General features: G+C 50.1%; 1 protein-coding gene across 1 annotated transcript; it reads right to left on the reverse strand.

Annotated features, from left to right (window-relative positions):
* Positions 1-1082: 1082 nt before the first annotated feature.
* On the reverse strand, positions 1083-18234 carry LOC144677627 (procollagen-lysine,2-oxoglutarate 5-dioxygenase 1-like; the record flags this gene model as incomplete). Its single annotated transcript, XM_078537665.1, has 6 exons — positions 1083-2701; positions 7078-7203; positions 8618-8764; positions 12450-12554; positions 12969-13034; positions 18121-18234. Coding segments are annotated over 6 exons (714 nt in total), but the record flags the coding sequence as incomplete, so codon positions are not given.
* Positions 18235-18796: the final 562 nt, after the last annotated feature.

Below are 18796 nucleotides of genomic sequence, written 5' to 3' on the forward strand. Positions count from 1 at the left end.
AATGGTTGTGCGTTTGGAAGGTGTTGTTGAAGGAGCCTTGGTGAGTTGCTGCAGTGCATCTTGTAGATGGTACACACACTGCTGCTACTGTGTGTTGGTGGTGGAGCGAGTGAATGTTTAAGGTGGTGGACGGGGTGCCCATCAAGCAGGGCTGCTTTCTCCTGGATGGTGCCTGCAAAGGGTAGGGCAGGGTGAAGAGAAAGGGCTTTTGGCTCATTCATCCCCCCAACTCCCACCAAGCCTCTGCCCTCAGATTCCACCATTGCCGCCCTTTCCTCTGCCCACTCCTGAGATCACCCTCCCCACCCCCCGTTCCTTGTTTTTGGATGCAGGGGCAGGGACAACAGGCCAGAAGGCTGGTTCTCTGGGCTATTCTGTGAAAACCACAGAGCTCGTGTCTCCAGACGGAAGCGTCCGTGATCCTAGACGGACAGACAAAGTCGTGCCTGCTAAAAACAAAAACTGCTGGAGAGAGTCAGGGAGAAACCAAAGAGGAGGCCATTCAGCCCATTGGAGTCCGTTCTGCCATTCCATTAGATCATGGCTGACCTGTATCTTAACCCCACCTACCAACCTTAGTTCCACAGCCCTCGGTCTCCTTCCCTGACCAAAATCCATCAATCTCAGAGTTGGAATTTCCGATGGACTTCAACAGCTGTTCGGGTGGCGGGGGTGCAGTTCCAGGTTTCCCACTTTGCGTGAGGGAGTGCTGCCTGAGATCACCCCCGGACAGCCGGACTCTAATGTTAAGGTTCTGCCCCCTTATTCTGGACTCCCCTTCCTCCCCACAACACTAGTGGAAATTCTCTCTGTTGACCCTATCGACCAAACAAAATGGATAAAGGCAAAATACTGCGGACGCTGGAAATTTGAAACAAAAAAACAAAAAAAATGCTGGGAAAAACTCAGCAGGTCTGACAGCGTCTGTGGAGAGAAAGGCAGAGTTAACGTTTCGAGTCCGTATGACTCTTCTTCAGAGCTAAAGAGCTAAATAGTTCTTCTGTATTTGTTCATGGGATGTGGGCTTGGCCAGCATTTATTGCCCTTGTCCAGGGGGCATTTAAGAGACATTTGCTGTGGGACTGGAGTCACATGTTGGCCAGACTGAGTAAGGACGGCAGATTTCCTTCCCTAAAGGACATTTTTTTTTTATTGGAACTTCAGATCAAGTCACCCCTCCTTTGGATTGGTCCGATTATACCCCTGTGAATTTTTAAAAATTATTCGTTTATGGGATGTGCAGGTTTAATGTCCATCCCATGTTCCGAGGGGCATTTAAGAGTCCACCACATTTGCTGTGGGTCTGGAGTCACATGTAGGCCAGACCGGGTAAGGACGGCAGATTTCCTTCCCCTAAAGGGGGCATTAGTGAACCAGATGGGGTTTTACGACAATCAGCAACGGTTTCACGGTCATCGTTAGGCTTTTAATTCCAGATCTTTATTGAATTCAAGTTTCACCATCTGCCGTGGTGGGGTTCGAACCCGGGTCCCCAGAGCTTTACCCTCCGAAGGAGAGTCATACGGACTCGAAACCTCTTTCCCCCCACAGGGCGCTGTCAGAAAAAACAAAATGGAGGCTGGTCCGCATACTACAGGGTCACTGATTGGCCGAGGGAGGGGGGCATGATCATGGTGATATTGGAGCTCGGGCACATAAAGAGCTGGAGAAAGAGCCAGAAAAGGAGCCTATCATCTAAGGGGTTCAGGATGAGAGGCAAACTCATTGTAGCATATATCCTTCTGAAGGGGTGGACAATGGAGAGGTTGTTTCTCCAAGGCTGGAGGGTCTAGGACACTGGGGGGGGTCACAGACTCAGGATAAGGAGTGGGGGGGTCGGCCATTTAGGACTGAGCTGAGGAGAACTCAGGGTTGGGAATCTTTGGGATTCTCTACCCCTCTCCCCACCCCCACCGGCAAGTGGATGCTGAGTCGTTGACTATATTGAAGACTGGGATGGAGTGAATTTTGGATACTGAGGGAGTTTAAGGGAGATGGGGTTGAGGTAGGAGATCGGTCATGGCCGTATTGAATGGCGGGGTAGGCTCAAGGGGCCGAATGGCCTACTCCTGCTCCTATAGTGCAAAGGATCGAATCGTTTCAACGTGTTTTTCGAAAGATGAATGCCCAGCGTCTCTGCTTGGCCCGCGTAATCGGTTCGACGCAATGGTTAAAAGTATCGATCGCCGATCTGCTGCTTGGCTTGTTGAGCTAGTCTACAGCGTCCAATCAGTGGAGGTGTCAGGAGGGCCTGATGGGAACTGTGGGGCAGTGGGGGGGGGAGGGGCAATGGGCCAGATTAGTTCCAGAGAGAGGCCCTGGTGAGGAAGGTGGCATTTGATTGGGGGCTTGAGTCTCATGCTCGGGGAGGGTCCCCATTGGCTGGTTGGTTCTAGATAGGCTGCTTTTGATTTGTCGATAAGATAATAATCACCAGTCGCATCGCGGAGTGGCTCTGGAAAAGGCCTCCGGGTTAAATCCACAGTCCCAAGTCCGGACCTTCAGGCCTCCGCCACATCCCAGTCCGATCTCCCCTCCCCCGCCGTCACGGGTCCACGAAGGAAACCATGATGTAGCGCGTCCCACTGGTTGTCGGCAAGCCCTCGTGAAAGTGAGTTAGTCGGCCGGGGTGCATGAGTGACCATCCTTTCCGGGGGGCCTCGATCGAGCAGTTATACCTCAGAAACCTGCAGCCTCCGCCCTGCAAACAAAGACAAAAGGGTTTCAGGCATCGGCCGCGGGTTCAGGTCGCAGAGAATCTGACGGAGAGTCTTACAACGCGGCCATCAGCCCAGGATTAATCCTTAACCTTCAATCCCCCTCCCCTGCCCACCCCTGACCCCTCCACCCCTGACCCCTCCACCCCTGACCCCTCCACCCCCCACCTCCGACCTCTCCCCCGCCGCCCCCCCCCTCCCCACCCCATTACAAACTTACGCGGGGTCAATTGTGCCTGGCCATCCAACAATAGCCACCTGCCGTCAGCTTGCCATCGTCATGCACAGTGCGATCCCAGCCAATGAACTTCATCCAGGATCGCAGATCGGATTCATTTCAGAATAGAGACGGGATCGAGGGGGGAGGGGTGAGGAGGGATCGAGGGAGACAGTGAAGGATGATCGAGGGCGAAGGAGAGGCAGGATTGAGGGAGACGGCGAGGAGGGATCGAGGGAGAGGGCGATGAGGGGTCGAGGGAGAGGGCGAGGAGGGATCGAGGGAGAGGGCGATGAGGGGTCGAGGGAGAGGGCGAGGAGGAGTCGAGGGAGAGGAGGAGTCGAGGGAGAGGGCGAGGAGGAGTCGAGGGAGAGGGCGAGGAGGAGTCGAGGGAGAGGGCGAGGAGGAGTCGAGGGAGAGGGCGAGGAAGAGTCGAGTGAGAGGGCGAGCAGGAGTCGAGGGAGAGGGAGAGGATGAGGAGGAGTCAAGAAGTCGAGGGAGACGGGTCAAAGGGATCGAGGGAGTGAAGAATGATCGAGGGAGAAGGAGAGGCAGGGTCGAGGGAGAGGGCGAGGAGGGGTCAAGGGAGAGGGTGAGGAGGAGTCGAGGGAGAGGGCAAGGAGTCATCGAGGGAGAGGGCGAGGAGCAGTCAAGGGAGAGAAGGAGGAAGGATCGAGGGAGTGAAGAATAATCAAGGGAGAAGGAGAGGCAGGATTGAGGGAGAGGGCGAGGAGGGGTCGAGGGAGAGGGCGAGGAGGGGTCGTGGGAGAGGGCGAGGAGGGGTCGAGGGAGAGGAGAGGTCGAGAGGGGGTGAAGATGGGGGTGGGGAAGGGTGAGGAGGGACTGAGGGAGAAGGTAAGGAGGGATTGAGGGAGAGCATGAGGACTGAGCAAGGGGGAAGGAGAGGCAGGATTCAGGGAGATAGTTGAGAAGAGATCGAGGGAGATGGGTGAGGTGGGATCAAGGAAGATGGGTGAGGTGGGATCGAGGGAGATGGTGAGGAGGGATCGAGGGAGACGGTGAGGAGGGATCAAGGCAAACAGTGAAGAGGAATCAAGGGAGACAGTGAGGAGGGATCAAGTAGGGGGTGAGGAGGAATTGAGGGAGAGAATGAGGCGGAATTGAGGGAGAGGGTGAGCATAAGACAACCATAAGACATAGGAGCAGAAGTAGGCCATTCGGCCCATCGAGTCTGCTCCGCCATTCAATGAGATCATGGCTGATCTGATAATCCTCAACTCCACTTTCCTGCCTTTTCCCCATAACCCTTGATTCCCTTAAAGATTAAAAATCTGTCTATCTCAGCCTTGAATATACTTAGCGACCCAGCCTCTCCAGCCCCCTGCGGTAAAGAATTCTACAGATTCACTACCCTCTGAGAAAAGAAATTCCTCCTCATCTCTGTTTTAAATGGGTGACCCCTTACTCTGAGATTATGCCCTCTGGTCCTAGACTCTCCCACAAGGAGAAACAACCTCTCAGCATCTACCCTGTCAAGCCCCCTACGAATCTTATATGTTTCAATAAGGTCGCCTCTCATTCTTCTAAACTCCAATGAGTACAGGCCCAACCTACTCAACCTCTCCTCAAAAGAAAATCCCTCCATACCCAGGATCAACCTGGTGAACCTTCTCTGGACTGTCTCCAATGCCAGTATATCTTTCCTTAGATAAGGGGACCAAAACTGTTCACAGTATTCTAGGTGTGGTCTAACTAGTGCCTTGTATAATTTTTGCAAGACTTCCCTATTTTTATACTCCATTCCCTTTGAAATAAAGGCCAAAATTCCATTTGCCTCCCTATTACCTGTTGAATTTGTATGCTAGCTTTTTGGGATTCATGCACAAGGACCTCCAAATCCCTCTGTTGCTGCAGCTTTCTGCAGTCTTTCTCCATTTAAATAATATTCAGCTCCTCTATTCTCCCTGCCAAAGTGCATAACCTCGCATTTTCCCACATTATATTCCATCTGTTACTTTTTTGCCCACTCAATTAACCGGTCTATATCCCTCTGTAGACTCTTTGTGTCATCCTCACCATTTGCCTTCCCACCTATTTTTGTGTCATTCGCAAACTTGGCATTCACTTCCCTCATTAATATATATTGCAAGTAATTGTGGCCCCAGCACTGATCCCTGTGGCACTCCACTAGTTACAGGTTGCCATCCTGAAAATGTCCCCCTCATCCCAACTCTCTGTCTTCTATTAGTTAGCCAATCCTCTATCCATGCTAATATGCTACCCCCAACACCATGGGCACTTATCTTATTAATCTTATGTGTGGTACTTTATCGAATGCCTTTTGGTAATCCAAATATATTACATCTACTGGTTTCCCCTTTAACTATCCTGCTTGTTATCTCCTCAAAGAATTCTAATAAATTTGTCAGGCATGATTTACCCTTCATGAATCCTTCTTCCTCACTGGGATATATCTTTGTTGTGAGTCTTGAACTATTTTCTTAAACATCTGCCATTGTTCAACAACTGTCTTTTCTGCTAAGCTCCTTTCCCAGTCCACTCCAGCCAACGCTGCCCTTGTTCCTTTGTAATTACCCTTATTTAAGTTTAGCACAGTTGTTTCCAACCTAAGTTTCTCACTCACACACTGAATATTATGGTCACTGTTTCCTAGGGGATCCTTTACTCTGAGATCATTTATTAAACCTGCCTCATTACATATTGCCAGATCCAAAATAGCCTGATTGGATCCACAACATATTGTTCTAGGAAACTGTCCCGAATACATTCTATGAATTCTTGCTCGTGGTTATCTCTGCCAATTTGATTTTCACAATTTACATGAAGATTAAAGTCACCCGTGATTAATGAACTGCCTTTTTTATATGCCCTCATTATCTCCTAATTTATTCTCTGTCCTACAGTATAGCTACTGTTAGGGGGCCTATAGACTACTTCCACCAGTGTCTTCTTCCCCTTGTTATTTCTTATCTCCACCCATATGGATTCTACATCTTCCGGTCCAAGATCATTTCTTGCTATCGTATTTATTCCATCTCGTACTAACAAAGCTACCCCACCACCCTTTCCTTCCTGCCTGTCCTTTCAAAGAGTCACATACCCCTGGATATCTAGTTCCCAGCTTTGATCTCCTTGTAACCATGTCTCCTTAATGGCTACAAGACCATACCCATTAACCTCTATTTCTGCCGTTAATTCATTTATTTTGTTCCAAATACTATGTGCATTCAAGTAAAGAGCCATTAATTTTGCCTTTTCACCAGTTTTTTCCCCCTTTGACCCTATTTGCTACTGTTTTTAATGTTTGTACACTCTGTCCCTTCCTGTCACTCTCTGGGTATCGTTACTAAATAACTGCTCTGAAATGCTACCATATCCTTTTGCTTTGTAAGCCTACCTCACCCTCTCCCTTGCTCCACATCCTCTCCCTCAATTCCACCTCACCCTTTCCCTCAATCCTTCCTCGCCATCTCCCTCGATCCACCTCATCCTCTCCATCGATCACTTCATACCTGCTCCCTCAATCCCTCCACACACACTCTCCCGCAATCCCACCTCACCGTCTCCCTCGACCCCATCTCGCCCTCTCCCTCAATCCCTCCGCACCCTCTCCCTCAATCCCTCCGCATCCTCTCCCTCAATCCCTCCGCACCCTCTCCCTCAATCCCTCCGCACCCTCTCCCTCAATCCCTCCGCATCCTCTCCCTCAATCCCTCTGCACCCTCTCCCTCAATCCCTCCGCACCCTCTCCCTCAATCCCTCTGCACCCTCTCCCTCAATCCCTCCGCACCCTCTCCCTCAATCCCTCCGCACCCTCTCCCTCAATCCCTCAGCACCCTCTCCCTCAATCCCTCCGCACCCTCTCCCTCAATCCCTCTGCACCCTCTCCCTCAATCCCTCTGCACCCTCTCCCTCAATCCCTCCGCACCCTCTCCCTCAATCCCTCCGCACCCTCTCCCTCAATCCCTCCATACCTGCTCCCTCAATCCCTCTGTACCCTCTCCCTCAATCCCACCTCGCCCTCTCTCTCTCTCGATCCCACCTCATCTCTCATGAGGAGAGATCCAGGGAGAGGGTGCAGAGGGGTCGAGGGGGAGGAGGCCTCTTCCTCCATCGGGGAACCAGCCCCTCCCGATCCCGGAGGCAGCAGCAGCCGCTTACCTCATAATCTACCCCTTTGGTGTTGAGGGCGATGTTAATGGTGAAGGTTGAAGAGTCGTGGTGAGGTCGGAGGTAAGGCTGCTCATCTGGACGGTACCGAACCATAAAATTCATCACGGCCTCGGCCTATTGGAAAGATCCGGAAAGTGAAACCCAGGGAAATACAAGAACAAGTGTGATCACAGGTCTGTCTCCACCCCCAGGCCCGCTAACAACCACAGATCCCCTGGAGGGACCTCGTACACTGAACTACGAGATGACAGTCCAGTGACTAACAAGTCAAGTCAAGGAGCATTCGCAGGACATGAAACCATGAGGGCCACTCCTAGCTCAGGCTGTCAGGGCCTTGCTGTCAAGCTACCCTCAATGACAGGAGCAAACACAGCCATGGCCGGGAAAATTCATCGCCAACATTGACTCGATGGGCCGAAGGGTCTCCCTCTGTGCCTTTATGACTGTCTGTTTCAGGTGGAGGGGGGCCACTGTCAATTTAGACATTGCTGGAGCTGAAAATAGGTTTTATTCTTCTGCTCATCTTAGTGCTAGGGAATTCAGTGTCCCTGTCAAACACTCCCAGGGCAGGTACAGCACGGGGTTAGATACAGAGTAAAGCTCCCTCTACACTGTCCCCAACAAACACTCCCAGGGCAGGTACAGCACGGGGTTAGATACAGAGTAAAGCTCCCTCTACACTGTCCCCATCAAACACTCCCAGGACAGGAACAGCATGGGGTTAGATACAGAGTAAAGCTCCCTCTACACTGTCCCCATCAAACACTCCCAGGACAGATACAGCACGGGGTTAGATACAGAGTAAAGCTCCCTCTACACTGTCCCCATCAAACACTCCCAGGACAAGTACTGCACTTCCTCCCTGCCGATTTACACTATACCTCTTGCACGCCCCGCCCCAGCCCTCTTTGTTTGAGTATTTACCGTACTGGAAGAGGCCATTCAGCCCATCTCATCTGTGTTGGCACTAAAGCACAGTTACTGCGGATGCTAAAGATCTCAAACGGAAAGCTAAAACGCTGCAAACACTCAGCAGGTCTGGCAGCATCTGCGGGAGAGTTCAAGCAGAGTTAACGCTTCAGCCTGTTGACCCTCAGGACCTTTAACAACCTGCAACGCTAACCCTTCCTCCAGGGGCTGCCGGGTCTGGTGAGCCTTTCCAGCACTTTCTGTTCTTTCTCATTACAGTCCATGCTGGTGTTTCTACTCCACATGAGCCTCCTCCCACCCTCCTCTTCATCTCACCCCATCCCCATATCCCTCTGCTCCTTTCTCCCTCCTGTGTTCATCCAGCTTCCCCTTAAAACGTATCGACACGATTCGCCTCGGCCGCTCCCTGTGGGAGCGAGTCCCACATTCCCACCGCTCTCTGAGTGGAGATGCTCCTCCAGAGTTCCTGATTGGATTTATTAGTGACTGTCTGACTGGTCCTTGGTCTGGAGACAAGTCTCTACCCCTCCCCCTCTCCTTCACTCACTCCATCTCCCCCACAAACCGCCCCCCACCCACCCCCCACCGGCCTGCATACCTTGGTGTAATAGCCGGGATATAATTTCTCCGTCACAGGGGCAATAAATTTCCTGAGGAATTTCAGCCACTCCCTCTCAAAGCCAACCTGCTTCATGTGGATGTCGACCGTCGGGACGTTCTCGTAGCCTCCAGTCAGCCGGACATCCTGGGAAAACAGGAAACCCACGGCAACGCAATTACTGGGAGCAAGGCAGTCTCGCATTCACCTGGCGCCTTCCTGACCTCAGGACGGTCCCAAAGTGCTTTCTTGCCCACGGAGAGCCGTTTGAAGTGCCGTCACCGTTGCAACGTAGGAAGCGCGGCAGCCAATTTGCGCACAGCAAGCTCCCACAAACAGCAACACGTTGCTGCAGAAAGACATTTTGTCGAAGTTTTTCGTCTTGCACTCATCAGGACGATCGCAAGGGATGCCAACGTCAAGGGGAGCAACAACTTTACACTGTATGAGAAGAGAGTGCTGATTGGTTGGCAAGTGGACTCGAGCATTGCCAACCAATCAGCACGCTCTTCTCAGACAGTGTAAAGTTGTTGCTCCCCTTGACGTTGGCATCCTTGTGATTGTCCTGATGAGTGCAAGACAAAAACCTTCGACAAAGTGTCTTTATTCAGCAATACTCAAGTTTTGTGCTACCAAATGACTATTTGTAAACAGAGATGTGACAATGACCCAGCTGGATAATCTATTTTATTGATGTTGGTTGAGGGATAAATATTAGCCCCAGGACAGTGGGGAGAACGCCCCTGCATCAAGCGTCGTGGGGTCTTCTGTGTCCGCCTGAGGGGGCCTCAGTTTAACGTCTCCTCGGAAAGGTGGCCCCTCTGGCAGTGCAGCACCCCCTCAGTACTGCAATCGGAGCGTCAGCCTGGGTTTTGTGCTCAAGCCTCCGGAGTGGGACTCGAGCCCACAACCTTCTCCCTCCAAGGAGAGAGAGGGATGGCCACTGGGCCACAGCTGACCGCTCCATCATAGCACGGAACAAAGGGAAAACTGATGTACAATGTCACGATAAGGGAGCAAGGTGATGGAAGACAGCAAAGGAAGGAAGTGTTCAAAGCCGTCCCATAATGCATCACCTGTGACACGGTTAAGATACTACTCTCGGGACGTGGGCATCGCTGGCTAGGCCAACATTTATTGCCCATCCCTAATTGCGCTTGAGGAGGCGGTGGTGAGCTGCCTTCTTGGCAGGGTTGTCGCATGAGGAGAGATTAGGCTGACTAGGCCTGTGTTCACTGGAGTTGAGAAGCATGAGAGGGGATCTCATTGAAAGGTATAAAATTCTGACGGGGCCGGACAGACTGGATGCAGGGATGATGTTTCCTCTGTCTGGGAGTGGGGTCTAGAACAAGGGGTCACACTCTCAGGATACGGGGTCGGCCATTCAGGACTGAGATGAGGAGAAACCTCTTCACTCAGAGGGTGGTGAACCTGTGGAATTCTCCACCCCAGAGGCTGTGGAGGCCAAGTCACTGAATATATTTAAGAAGAAATAGATAGATTTCTAGACTCTAAAGGTTTCAAAGGTTATGGGCAGAGATCAGGCATGATCATATTGAATGGCGGAGCAGGCTCAAAGGGCCAAATGACCTACTCCTGCTCCTATTTTTCTATGTTTCTAACTGATGCAGTCTGTCTGGTGTAGGTACACCCATTGTGCTGTTAGGGAGGGAGTTCCAGGAATTTGACCCAGTGACAGTGAAGGAACGGCCGATATAATTCCAAGTCAGGATGGTGAGTGGCTCGGAGGGGAACTTCCAGGTGGTGGTGTTCCCCATCTATCTGCTGCCCTTGTCCTTCTAGATGGTAGTGGTCGTGGGTTTGGAAGGTGCTGTTGAAGGAGCCTTGGTGAGATGCTGCAATGCAATTTGTATATGTTACACACTTCTGCCACTGGTGGAGGGAGTAAATGTTTAAGGTGGTGGATGGGGTGCCAATCAAGCCAGGCTGCCTTGTCCTGGATGGTACTTGTGCACCAGTGTCATGAAGATATTAATGTATATAATGTTATTGGAAATTATTTTAAATTGGACTTGTATTGGGTGTCTGTGTGTGTCTTAACTGGATTATAGCCAGCTGTTCTGGGTGCTTTGATGTATAGTGGTTTTGAGATGTAAAACAGTGAGGTAAAGAGGGGACATTTACATTTTGTTGAATAAACCATTCAAAGGCTGGGGCTGAAATCTTGCACCTAGCTAGGAGACACCAAGCAATACGTTTATATTGCTAATAAAATTGGCACTATGAAAGGTGTTTTATTGTTAGAAGAGGTGGAGTTCAAAGGGCCTGGTGATACAATGAGAGTTTACATTCAAAGGGAAAGCTAGGTATAACCTGAGAAGAGTTTGTGTGTGTAGGTCAGAGGCATGGAAGGTCTAAGCCTATAAGCCTACAACTGTCTGCAAAGGAACAAATTGAAAGGAGCCTAATTTTGAATTTGTAAGATAAAATGTGCTTTTCCTGGTGTCTGTTTAAAGTCTATGGGGTTATTGATGCCTTGGGCAAGATTTTAGGAGCGATTAATTTGGGGATTTGTTTGATAGTTATTATGATGGTAATTTGCAGATGTGTATGTGTTTAATACCTTGTAAAATTAATAAATGTTTAATTTAATTTATATTAAAAACCTCTGGTGGTCTTATTCCTGAATTCAGAGTTGCATCTCAAACATACCAATTGAAAATATAGGTTATGACAGTTGTTTAAAGTTTCCCTCTGGGATTTTAAATAATTCAGCCTTTACCAACTGCTGTGTCACAACAACCAGCTAGGAACGAATGCTGTTTGTGCCCCGCCCTCTTAGGGCCAGAGAATCCAGCGATTGTTAAGCAAACACAGGTTGAGGCCACTCAGAGCGCAATTGCTGTTTGGCGCCCAGAATGAAATGGGATTGTGACGTGACATGATGTGATGTGATGAGAATCATGAGTGGAGCCCACAGCCTACCCGCGGTCACAAGCCAATATCACAGAAGTGGCTCCCAGTGAGTCTTTTGAGCCCCCAAAGCTGAAGGCTCACGTGGGTGAACAGCCACCAGCGGAGCTCATCAACCAGCTGAAGCAGCGCCAGACAACTTGAGCTCCTTTCAGCCAAGACCTTACTGCATCATGTGGCCTCCCAACAGTTCCATCTTAGTAGCAGATTGACCAACAGAGAGGGGATTGTGTGTAAAGAGGCCTCTTGGCCCCAATCGGCAGGCTTTTAGCGACAAAATCTCTAAGCCTCACTAATTTTAGCTAAAGAGCAGACACAAATGTTCCAATGCTTTGTACACTCACCTACTTTGTCACTAAAATTAACATCAAAGAATTAACCTGATGTGATCTCATTACATCCCTAACAGAAATGGCCCTAGTGAATTGGTCTAATTTGACCACGTTGACTTAGAAACAAGAATGGGCCTAGTGGATTGGTCCATTATGACCCTGTGGCCTTAGAAACAAGAGTTGGCCTTGAGCATTGGACTAGTGTGACCTTGTTGCCTTAGAAACAAGAATGGGCCTAGTGGACTGGACTAGTATGACCCCGTTGCCATAGAAACATGAATAGGCTGAGTGGATTGAACTAGTATGACCTTGTTGCCCTAGAAACAAGAATGGGCCTAGTGGATTGGACTAGTGTGACCATGTTGCCTTAGAAACAAGAATGGGCCCAGTGGATTGGACTAGTGTGACCTTGTTGCCTTAGAAACAAGAATAGGCCTAATAGATTGGACTAGTGTGACCATGTTGCCTTAGAAACATGAATAGGCCGAGTGGATTGGACTAGTATGACCTTGTTGCCTTAGAAACAAGAATGGACCTAGTGAAATCATCTAATCTGACCTTCTTACCTCGTGTTTTCCTCCAGACCACTGGCCATAATGCTCCATTTCCTCTATCAACTCATCACAGGCTTGCTCAGTGAGAATGGGGAACCAGTAGACATCAGGACAAGGCTGAGACAGAGCAAACAATAATCAATCAGTTAATGGCAAAACAATCTTCTCACTGCAAGCATTACAGTAACAAAAAAACCATCAATGCAACCAAGTTTAAGTGGGCATCAAATGGAAACAATAAAAGCAAAATACTGCGGATGCTGGAAACCCGAAATAAAAACAGAAAGTGCTGGACATTGTAAGTTAGTGGCCAGAATTGCATTGTCCAGTCAGACAAAGCAAAGTCCTAAAGCCAAACGTCCAGGATGATTTGTTACAGGCGGAGACCAAGCGAAGGTCAGAGAGAAATCTAAAACTCAGAGGTAAATGGATTTCCAAGAACTGAGTGGGAAGGGTCGGCATTTCCACATTTCCCGGAAACTTAAACATCCAGATTCTGCGGAGAAGGAATGTCGAAATTTCAGCACAAACCTGTTGCACAAGATTCTCACTGAAGATTTTGGAATAATTCTCATGGATGTATTTCTCTTTCCAATCCTGTTCGTGAAGCATTCGTGTCCAGAAAAGAAAAAAACATTGTTAAGAATTTAATTCAAGAGATGCCAAACCACCGCCCACAACCAGAGTACATTAAACTCATCCCACTACCCCCCCCAACAAGAGTACATTAAACTCATCCCACTCCCCCCCCCACCCACAACCAGCGTACATTAAACTCATCCCACTCCCCCCCCCACCCACAACCAGAGTACATTAAACTCATCCCACTACCCCCCCTCAACCAGTGTACATTAAACTAATCCCACTGCCCCCCAACCAGAGTACATTAAACTCATCCCACTGCCCCCCCAACCAGCGTACATTAAACTCATCCCACTGCCCCCCCAACAAGAGTACATTAAACTCATCCCACTCCCCCCCAACCAGAGTACATTAAACTCATCCCACTCCCCCCCCCACCCACAACCAGCGTACATTAAACTCATCCCACTGCCCCCCAACCAGAGTACATTAAACTCATCCCACTGCCCCCCCAACCAGAGTACATTAAACTCATCCCACTACCCCCCCTCAACCAGAGTACATTAAACTCATCCCACTGCCCTCCCAACCAAAGTACATTAAACTCATCCCACTGCCCCCCAACCAGAGTACATTAAACTCATCCCACTCCCCCCCCAACCAGAGTACATTAAACTCATCCCACTGCCCTCCCAACCAAAGTACATTAAACTCATCCCACTGCCCCCCAACCAGAGTACATTAAACTCATCCCACTGCCCCCCAACCAAAGTACATTAAACTCATCCCACTGCCCCCCCAACCAGAGTACATTAAACTCATCCCACTGCCCCCCCAACCAGAGTACATTAAACTCATCCCACTGTCCCCCAAACCAGAGTACATTAAACTCATCCCACTGTCCCCCAAACCAGAGTACATTAAACTCATCCCACTCCCCCACCCCGCCAACCAGAGTACATTAAACTCATCCCACTCCCCCCCCAACCAGAGTACATTAAACTCATCCCACTCCCCCCCCAACCAGAGTACATTAAACTCATCCCACTCCCCCCCCAACCAGAGTACATTAAACTCATCCCACTCCCCCCCCAACCAGAGTACATTAAACTCATCCCACTCCCCCCCCAACCAGAGTACATTAAACTCATCCCACTGCCCCCCAACCAGAGTACATTAAACTCATCCCACTGTCCCCCAACCAGAGTACATTAAACTCATCCCACTCCCCCCCCCCAACCAGAGTACATTAAACTCATCCCACTCGCCCCCCGCCAACCAGAGTGCATTAAACTCATCCCACTGCCCCCCAACCAGAGTACATTAAACTCATCCCACTGCCCCCCAACCAGAGTACATTAAACTAATCCCACTGCCCCCCAACCAGAGTACATTAAACTCATCCCACTGTCCCCCAAACCAGAGTACATTAAACTCATCCCACTGTCCCCCAAACCAGAGTACATTAAACTCATCCCACTCCCCCACCCCGCCAACCAGAGTACATTAAACTCATCCCACTCCCCCCCCCAACCAGAGTACATTAAACTCATCCCACTCCCCCCCCAACCAGAGTACATTAAACTCATCCCACTCCCCCCCCAACCAGAGTACATTAAACTCATCCCACTCCCCCCCCCAACCAGAGTACATTAAACTCATCCCACTCCCCCCCAACCAGAGTACATTAAACTCATCCCACTGCCCCCCAACCAGAGTACATTAAACTCATCCCACTGTCCCCCAACCAGAGTACATTAAACTCATCCCACTCCCCCCCCCCCAACCAGAGTACATTAAACTCATCCCACTCGCCCCCCCGCCAACCAGAGTGCATTAAACTCATCCCACTGCCCCCCAACCAGAGTACATTAAACTCATCCCACTGTCCCCCAAACCAGAGTACATTAAACTCATCCCACTGCCCCCCCAACCAGAGTACATTAAACTCATCCCACTCCCCCCCCCCCAACCAGAGTACATTAAACTCATCCCACTCCCCCCCCACCAACCAGAGTACATTAAACTCATCCCACTGCCCCCCAACCAGAGTACATTAAACTCATCCCACTCCCCCCCCAACCAGAGTACATTAAACTCATCCCACTCCCCCCCCAACCAGAGTACATTAAACTCATCCCACTCCCCCCCCCAACCAGAGTACATTAAACTCATCCCACTGCCCCCCCAACCAGAGTACATTAAACTCATCCCACTCCCCCCCCAACCAGAGTACATTAAACTCATCCCACTCCCCCCCCAACCAGAGTACATTAAACTCATCCCACTGCCCCCCCAACCAGAGTACATTAAACTCATCCCACTGCCCCCCAACCAGAGTACATTAAACTCATCCCACTGCCCCCCAACCAGAGTACATTAAACTCATCCCACTGCCCCCCCCCCAACCAGAGTACATTAAACTCATCCCACTGCCCCCCAACCAGAGTACATTAAACTCATCCCACTGCCCCCCAACCAAAGTACATTAAACTAATCCCACTGCCCCCCAACAAGAGTACATTAAACTCATCCCACTCCCCCCCCGCCAACCAGAGTACATTAAACTCATCCCACTACCCCCCCCAACTAGAGTACATTAAACTCATCCCACTCCCCCCCCCAACCAGAGTACATTAAACTCATCCCACTCCCCCCCCCAACCAGAGTACATTAAACTCATTCCACTCCCCCCCCGCCAACAAGAGTACATTAAACTCATCCCACTCCCCCACCCCGCCAACCAGAGTACATTAAACTCATCCCACTCCCCCCCCCAACCAGAGTACATTAAACTCATCCCACTCCCCCCCCAACCAGAGTACATTAAACTCATCCCACTGTCCCCCAAACCAGAGTACATTAAACTCATCCCACTGTCCCCCAACCAGAGTACATTAAACTAATCCCACTCCCCCCCCCGCCAACCAGAGTACATTAAACTAATTCCACTGTCCCCCAAACCAGAGTACATTAAACTAATACCACTACCCCCCGCCAACAAGAGTACATTAAACTAATCCCACTGCCCCTCTCTCCCCATAGCCCTGTATCAATCCCAAACTAATCCCACTGCCCCTCTCTCTCCTCATAGCCCTGTATCAATCCTAAACTAATCCCACTGCCCCACTCTCTCCCCACAGCCCTGTATCAATCCCAAACTAATCCCACTGACCCACTCTCTCCCCATAGCCCTGTATCAATCCCAAACTAATCCCACTGCCCCACTTTCTCCCCACAGCCCTGTATCAATCCCAAACTAATCCCATTGCCCCTCTCTCTCCATAGCCCTGTATCAATCCCAAACTAACTCCACTGCCCCACTCTCTCCCCATAGCCCTGTATCAATCCCAAACTAACCCCACTGCCCCACTCTCTCCCCATAGCCCTGTATCAATCCCAAATTATTCCCACTGCCCCACTCTCCCCATAGCCCCTGTATCAATCCCAAACTAATCCCACTGTCCCACTCTCTTCCTATAGCCCTGAATCACAAAAGGTTAGTTTGCAGGTACAGCAGGTAATTAGGAAAGCTAATCGAATGTTATCAGTTATTGTGAGCAGAATTGATTACAAAAGTAGGGAGGTTATGCTTCAGTTGTACAGGGCATTGGTGAGACCAGATCTGGAGAATTGTGTAAAGTCCTGGTCTCCTTATTTAAAGAAAGGTGTAAATGCGTTAGAAGCAGTTCAGGGAAGGTTTACCAGACTAATACCAGGAATGGGCAGGTTGTCTTATGAGGAAAGGCTGGACAGGTTAGGCTCGTATCCACTGGAGTTTAGAAGAGTAAGAGGTGATTTAATTGAAACCTTTAAGATCCTGAGGGGTCTTGACAGGGTGGATGTGGAGAGGATGTTTCCTCTTGTGAGAGAATCTAGAACTAGGGGTCACTGTTTAAAAATAAGGGGTCGCCCATTTAAGACAGAGATGAGGTCGTGAATCTTTGGAACTCTCTTCCTCGAAAGGCGGTAGAAGCAGAGACTTTGAATAATTTTACGGCACAGTTAGATAGATTCTTGATTAACAAGGGGGGTGAAAGGTTATCGGGGGCGGGCAGGAATGTGGGGTTGAGGTTATATTCAGATTAGCCATGACCTTATTAAATGGCAGAGCAGGCTCGAGGGGCTGAGTGGCCTAGTCCTGCTCCTAATTTATATGTTTGTATGAGAGAGAGGTGTGAGCGAGAGAGAAGTTTGAGAGAGAGAGAGAGAGAGAGAGAGAGGTGTGAGGGGGACAGAGAGGGTGTGAGCGAGAGAGAGGTGTGAGGGGAGAGAGAGAAGGTGTTGGGGGAGAGATGTTTGAGGGAGAGAGAGATGTGAGGGGGAGAGAGAGAGGTGTGAGGGAGAGAAAGAGTTGTGATGGATAGAAAGGTGAGGGAGAGAAAGAGAGATGTGTAAGAAAGAAAGAGTGTGTGAGAGAGAGAGATGTTTGAGGGAGTGAGAGGGGTGTGAGTGTGTGTGAGAGAGAGAGAGCAAGAGAGTGTGATGAGGAAGACAGAGAGAGTGCGAGGGAGAGAGATGTTTGAGGGAGAGAGAGCAGTGTGTGTGTGAGAGAAGGTGTGAGGGAGAGAGAGAGAATAAGGGACAGAGAGATGGGTGAGGGACAGTGAGAAGTGTGAGGGAGAGGAAGAGGGGTGAGAGAGAGGGAGAGGTATGAGGAGGAGGGAGGTGTGAGGAAGAGAGAAAGGTGTGAGAGAGGGAGAGAGGTGAGAGAGGGAGAGAGATGTGAGGGAGAGAGGTGTGAGGGAGAGAGAGTGTGTGTGTGTGAGAGAGAGAGAGAGTGTGAGGTGTGAAGAGGTGTGAGGGGGTGAGGTCTGCGGGAGAGAGAGAGGTGTGAGAGCAAGAGAGGTATGAGGGAGAGGGGGAGGTGTGAGGGAGAGAGAGAGGAGGAGGAGGAGGTGGGAGGGAGAGAGAGGTGTGAGGGAGAGGGGGAGGTGTGAGGGAGAGTGAGAGGAGGAGGAGGAGGTGTGAGGGAGAGAGAGAAGTTGGAGAGAGAGGGGGGAGGGAGAGAGGGCTGTGAGGGAGGGTGTGAGGGAGAGCGAGAGGAGGAGGAGGAGGAGGTGGGAGGGAGGAGGAAGCTAGAGGCTGTGGCTGTACTCACCTCTGAATTGGTGAAGATTTGCCACAGGTCGTTGTGCAGGTGGCTGGTGTTATAGTTGGAGAGCGACAGTAGGTGACCAAAGTCATCAAGATTGGTCACAAACATGAAAATTCCCTGAAACCCAGGCAGAGGAACATAGTCAGTGAAAGGCAATCGCAGAGAAAACGGACCGACTACCTGTCCCCAACCACCAGTCAGACCAGGATCACTGGGAACAGGTTCCTGGTGCCACACACACACACATACTCATACACACACACATACTCATACACACACACACACACACACTCTCGCACACACACACTCATACACGCTCTCTCTCACACACACACACACACTCTCTCATACATAGACACACAACACTCTTACACAAACACACACTCATACACACACACACACGCACACTCTCATACACACACTCTCATACACACACACACTCTCATACACACACACACTCTCCCACACATAGACACACAACACTCTTACACAAACACACTCTCATACACACACACTCTCATACACACCCACACACACACACTCAAATACAAACACACTCTCATACACACCCACACACACACTCAAATACAAACACACTCTCATACACACACGCACACACACACACACACTCAAATACAAACACACTCTCATACACAAACACACTCTCATACACAAACAC

Source organism: Cetorhinus maximus, unplaced genomic scaffold (genome assembly GCF_964194155.1).
Source record: "Cetorhinus maximus unplaced genomic scaffold, sCetMax3.hap1.1 HAP1_SCAFFOLD_2772, whole genome shotgun sequence".
Lineage (NCBI taxonomy): Eukaryota > Metazoa > Chordata > Chondrichthyes > Lamniformes > Cetorhinidae > Cetorhinus > Cetorhinus maximus.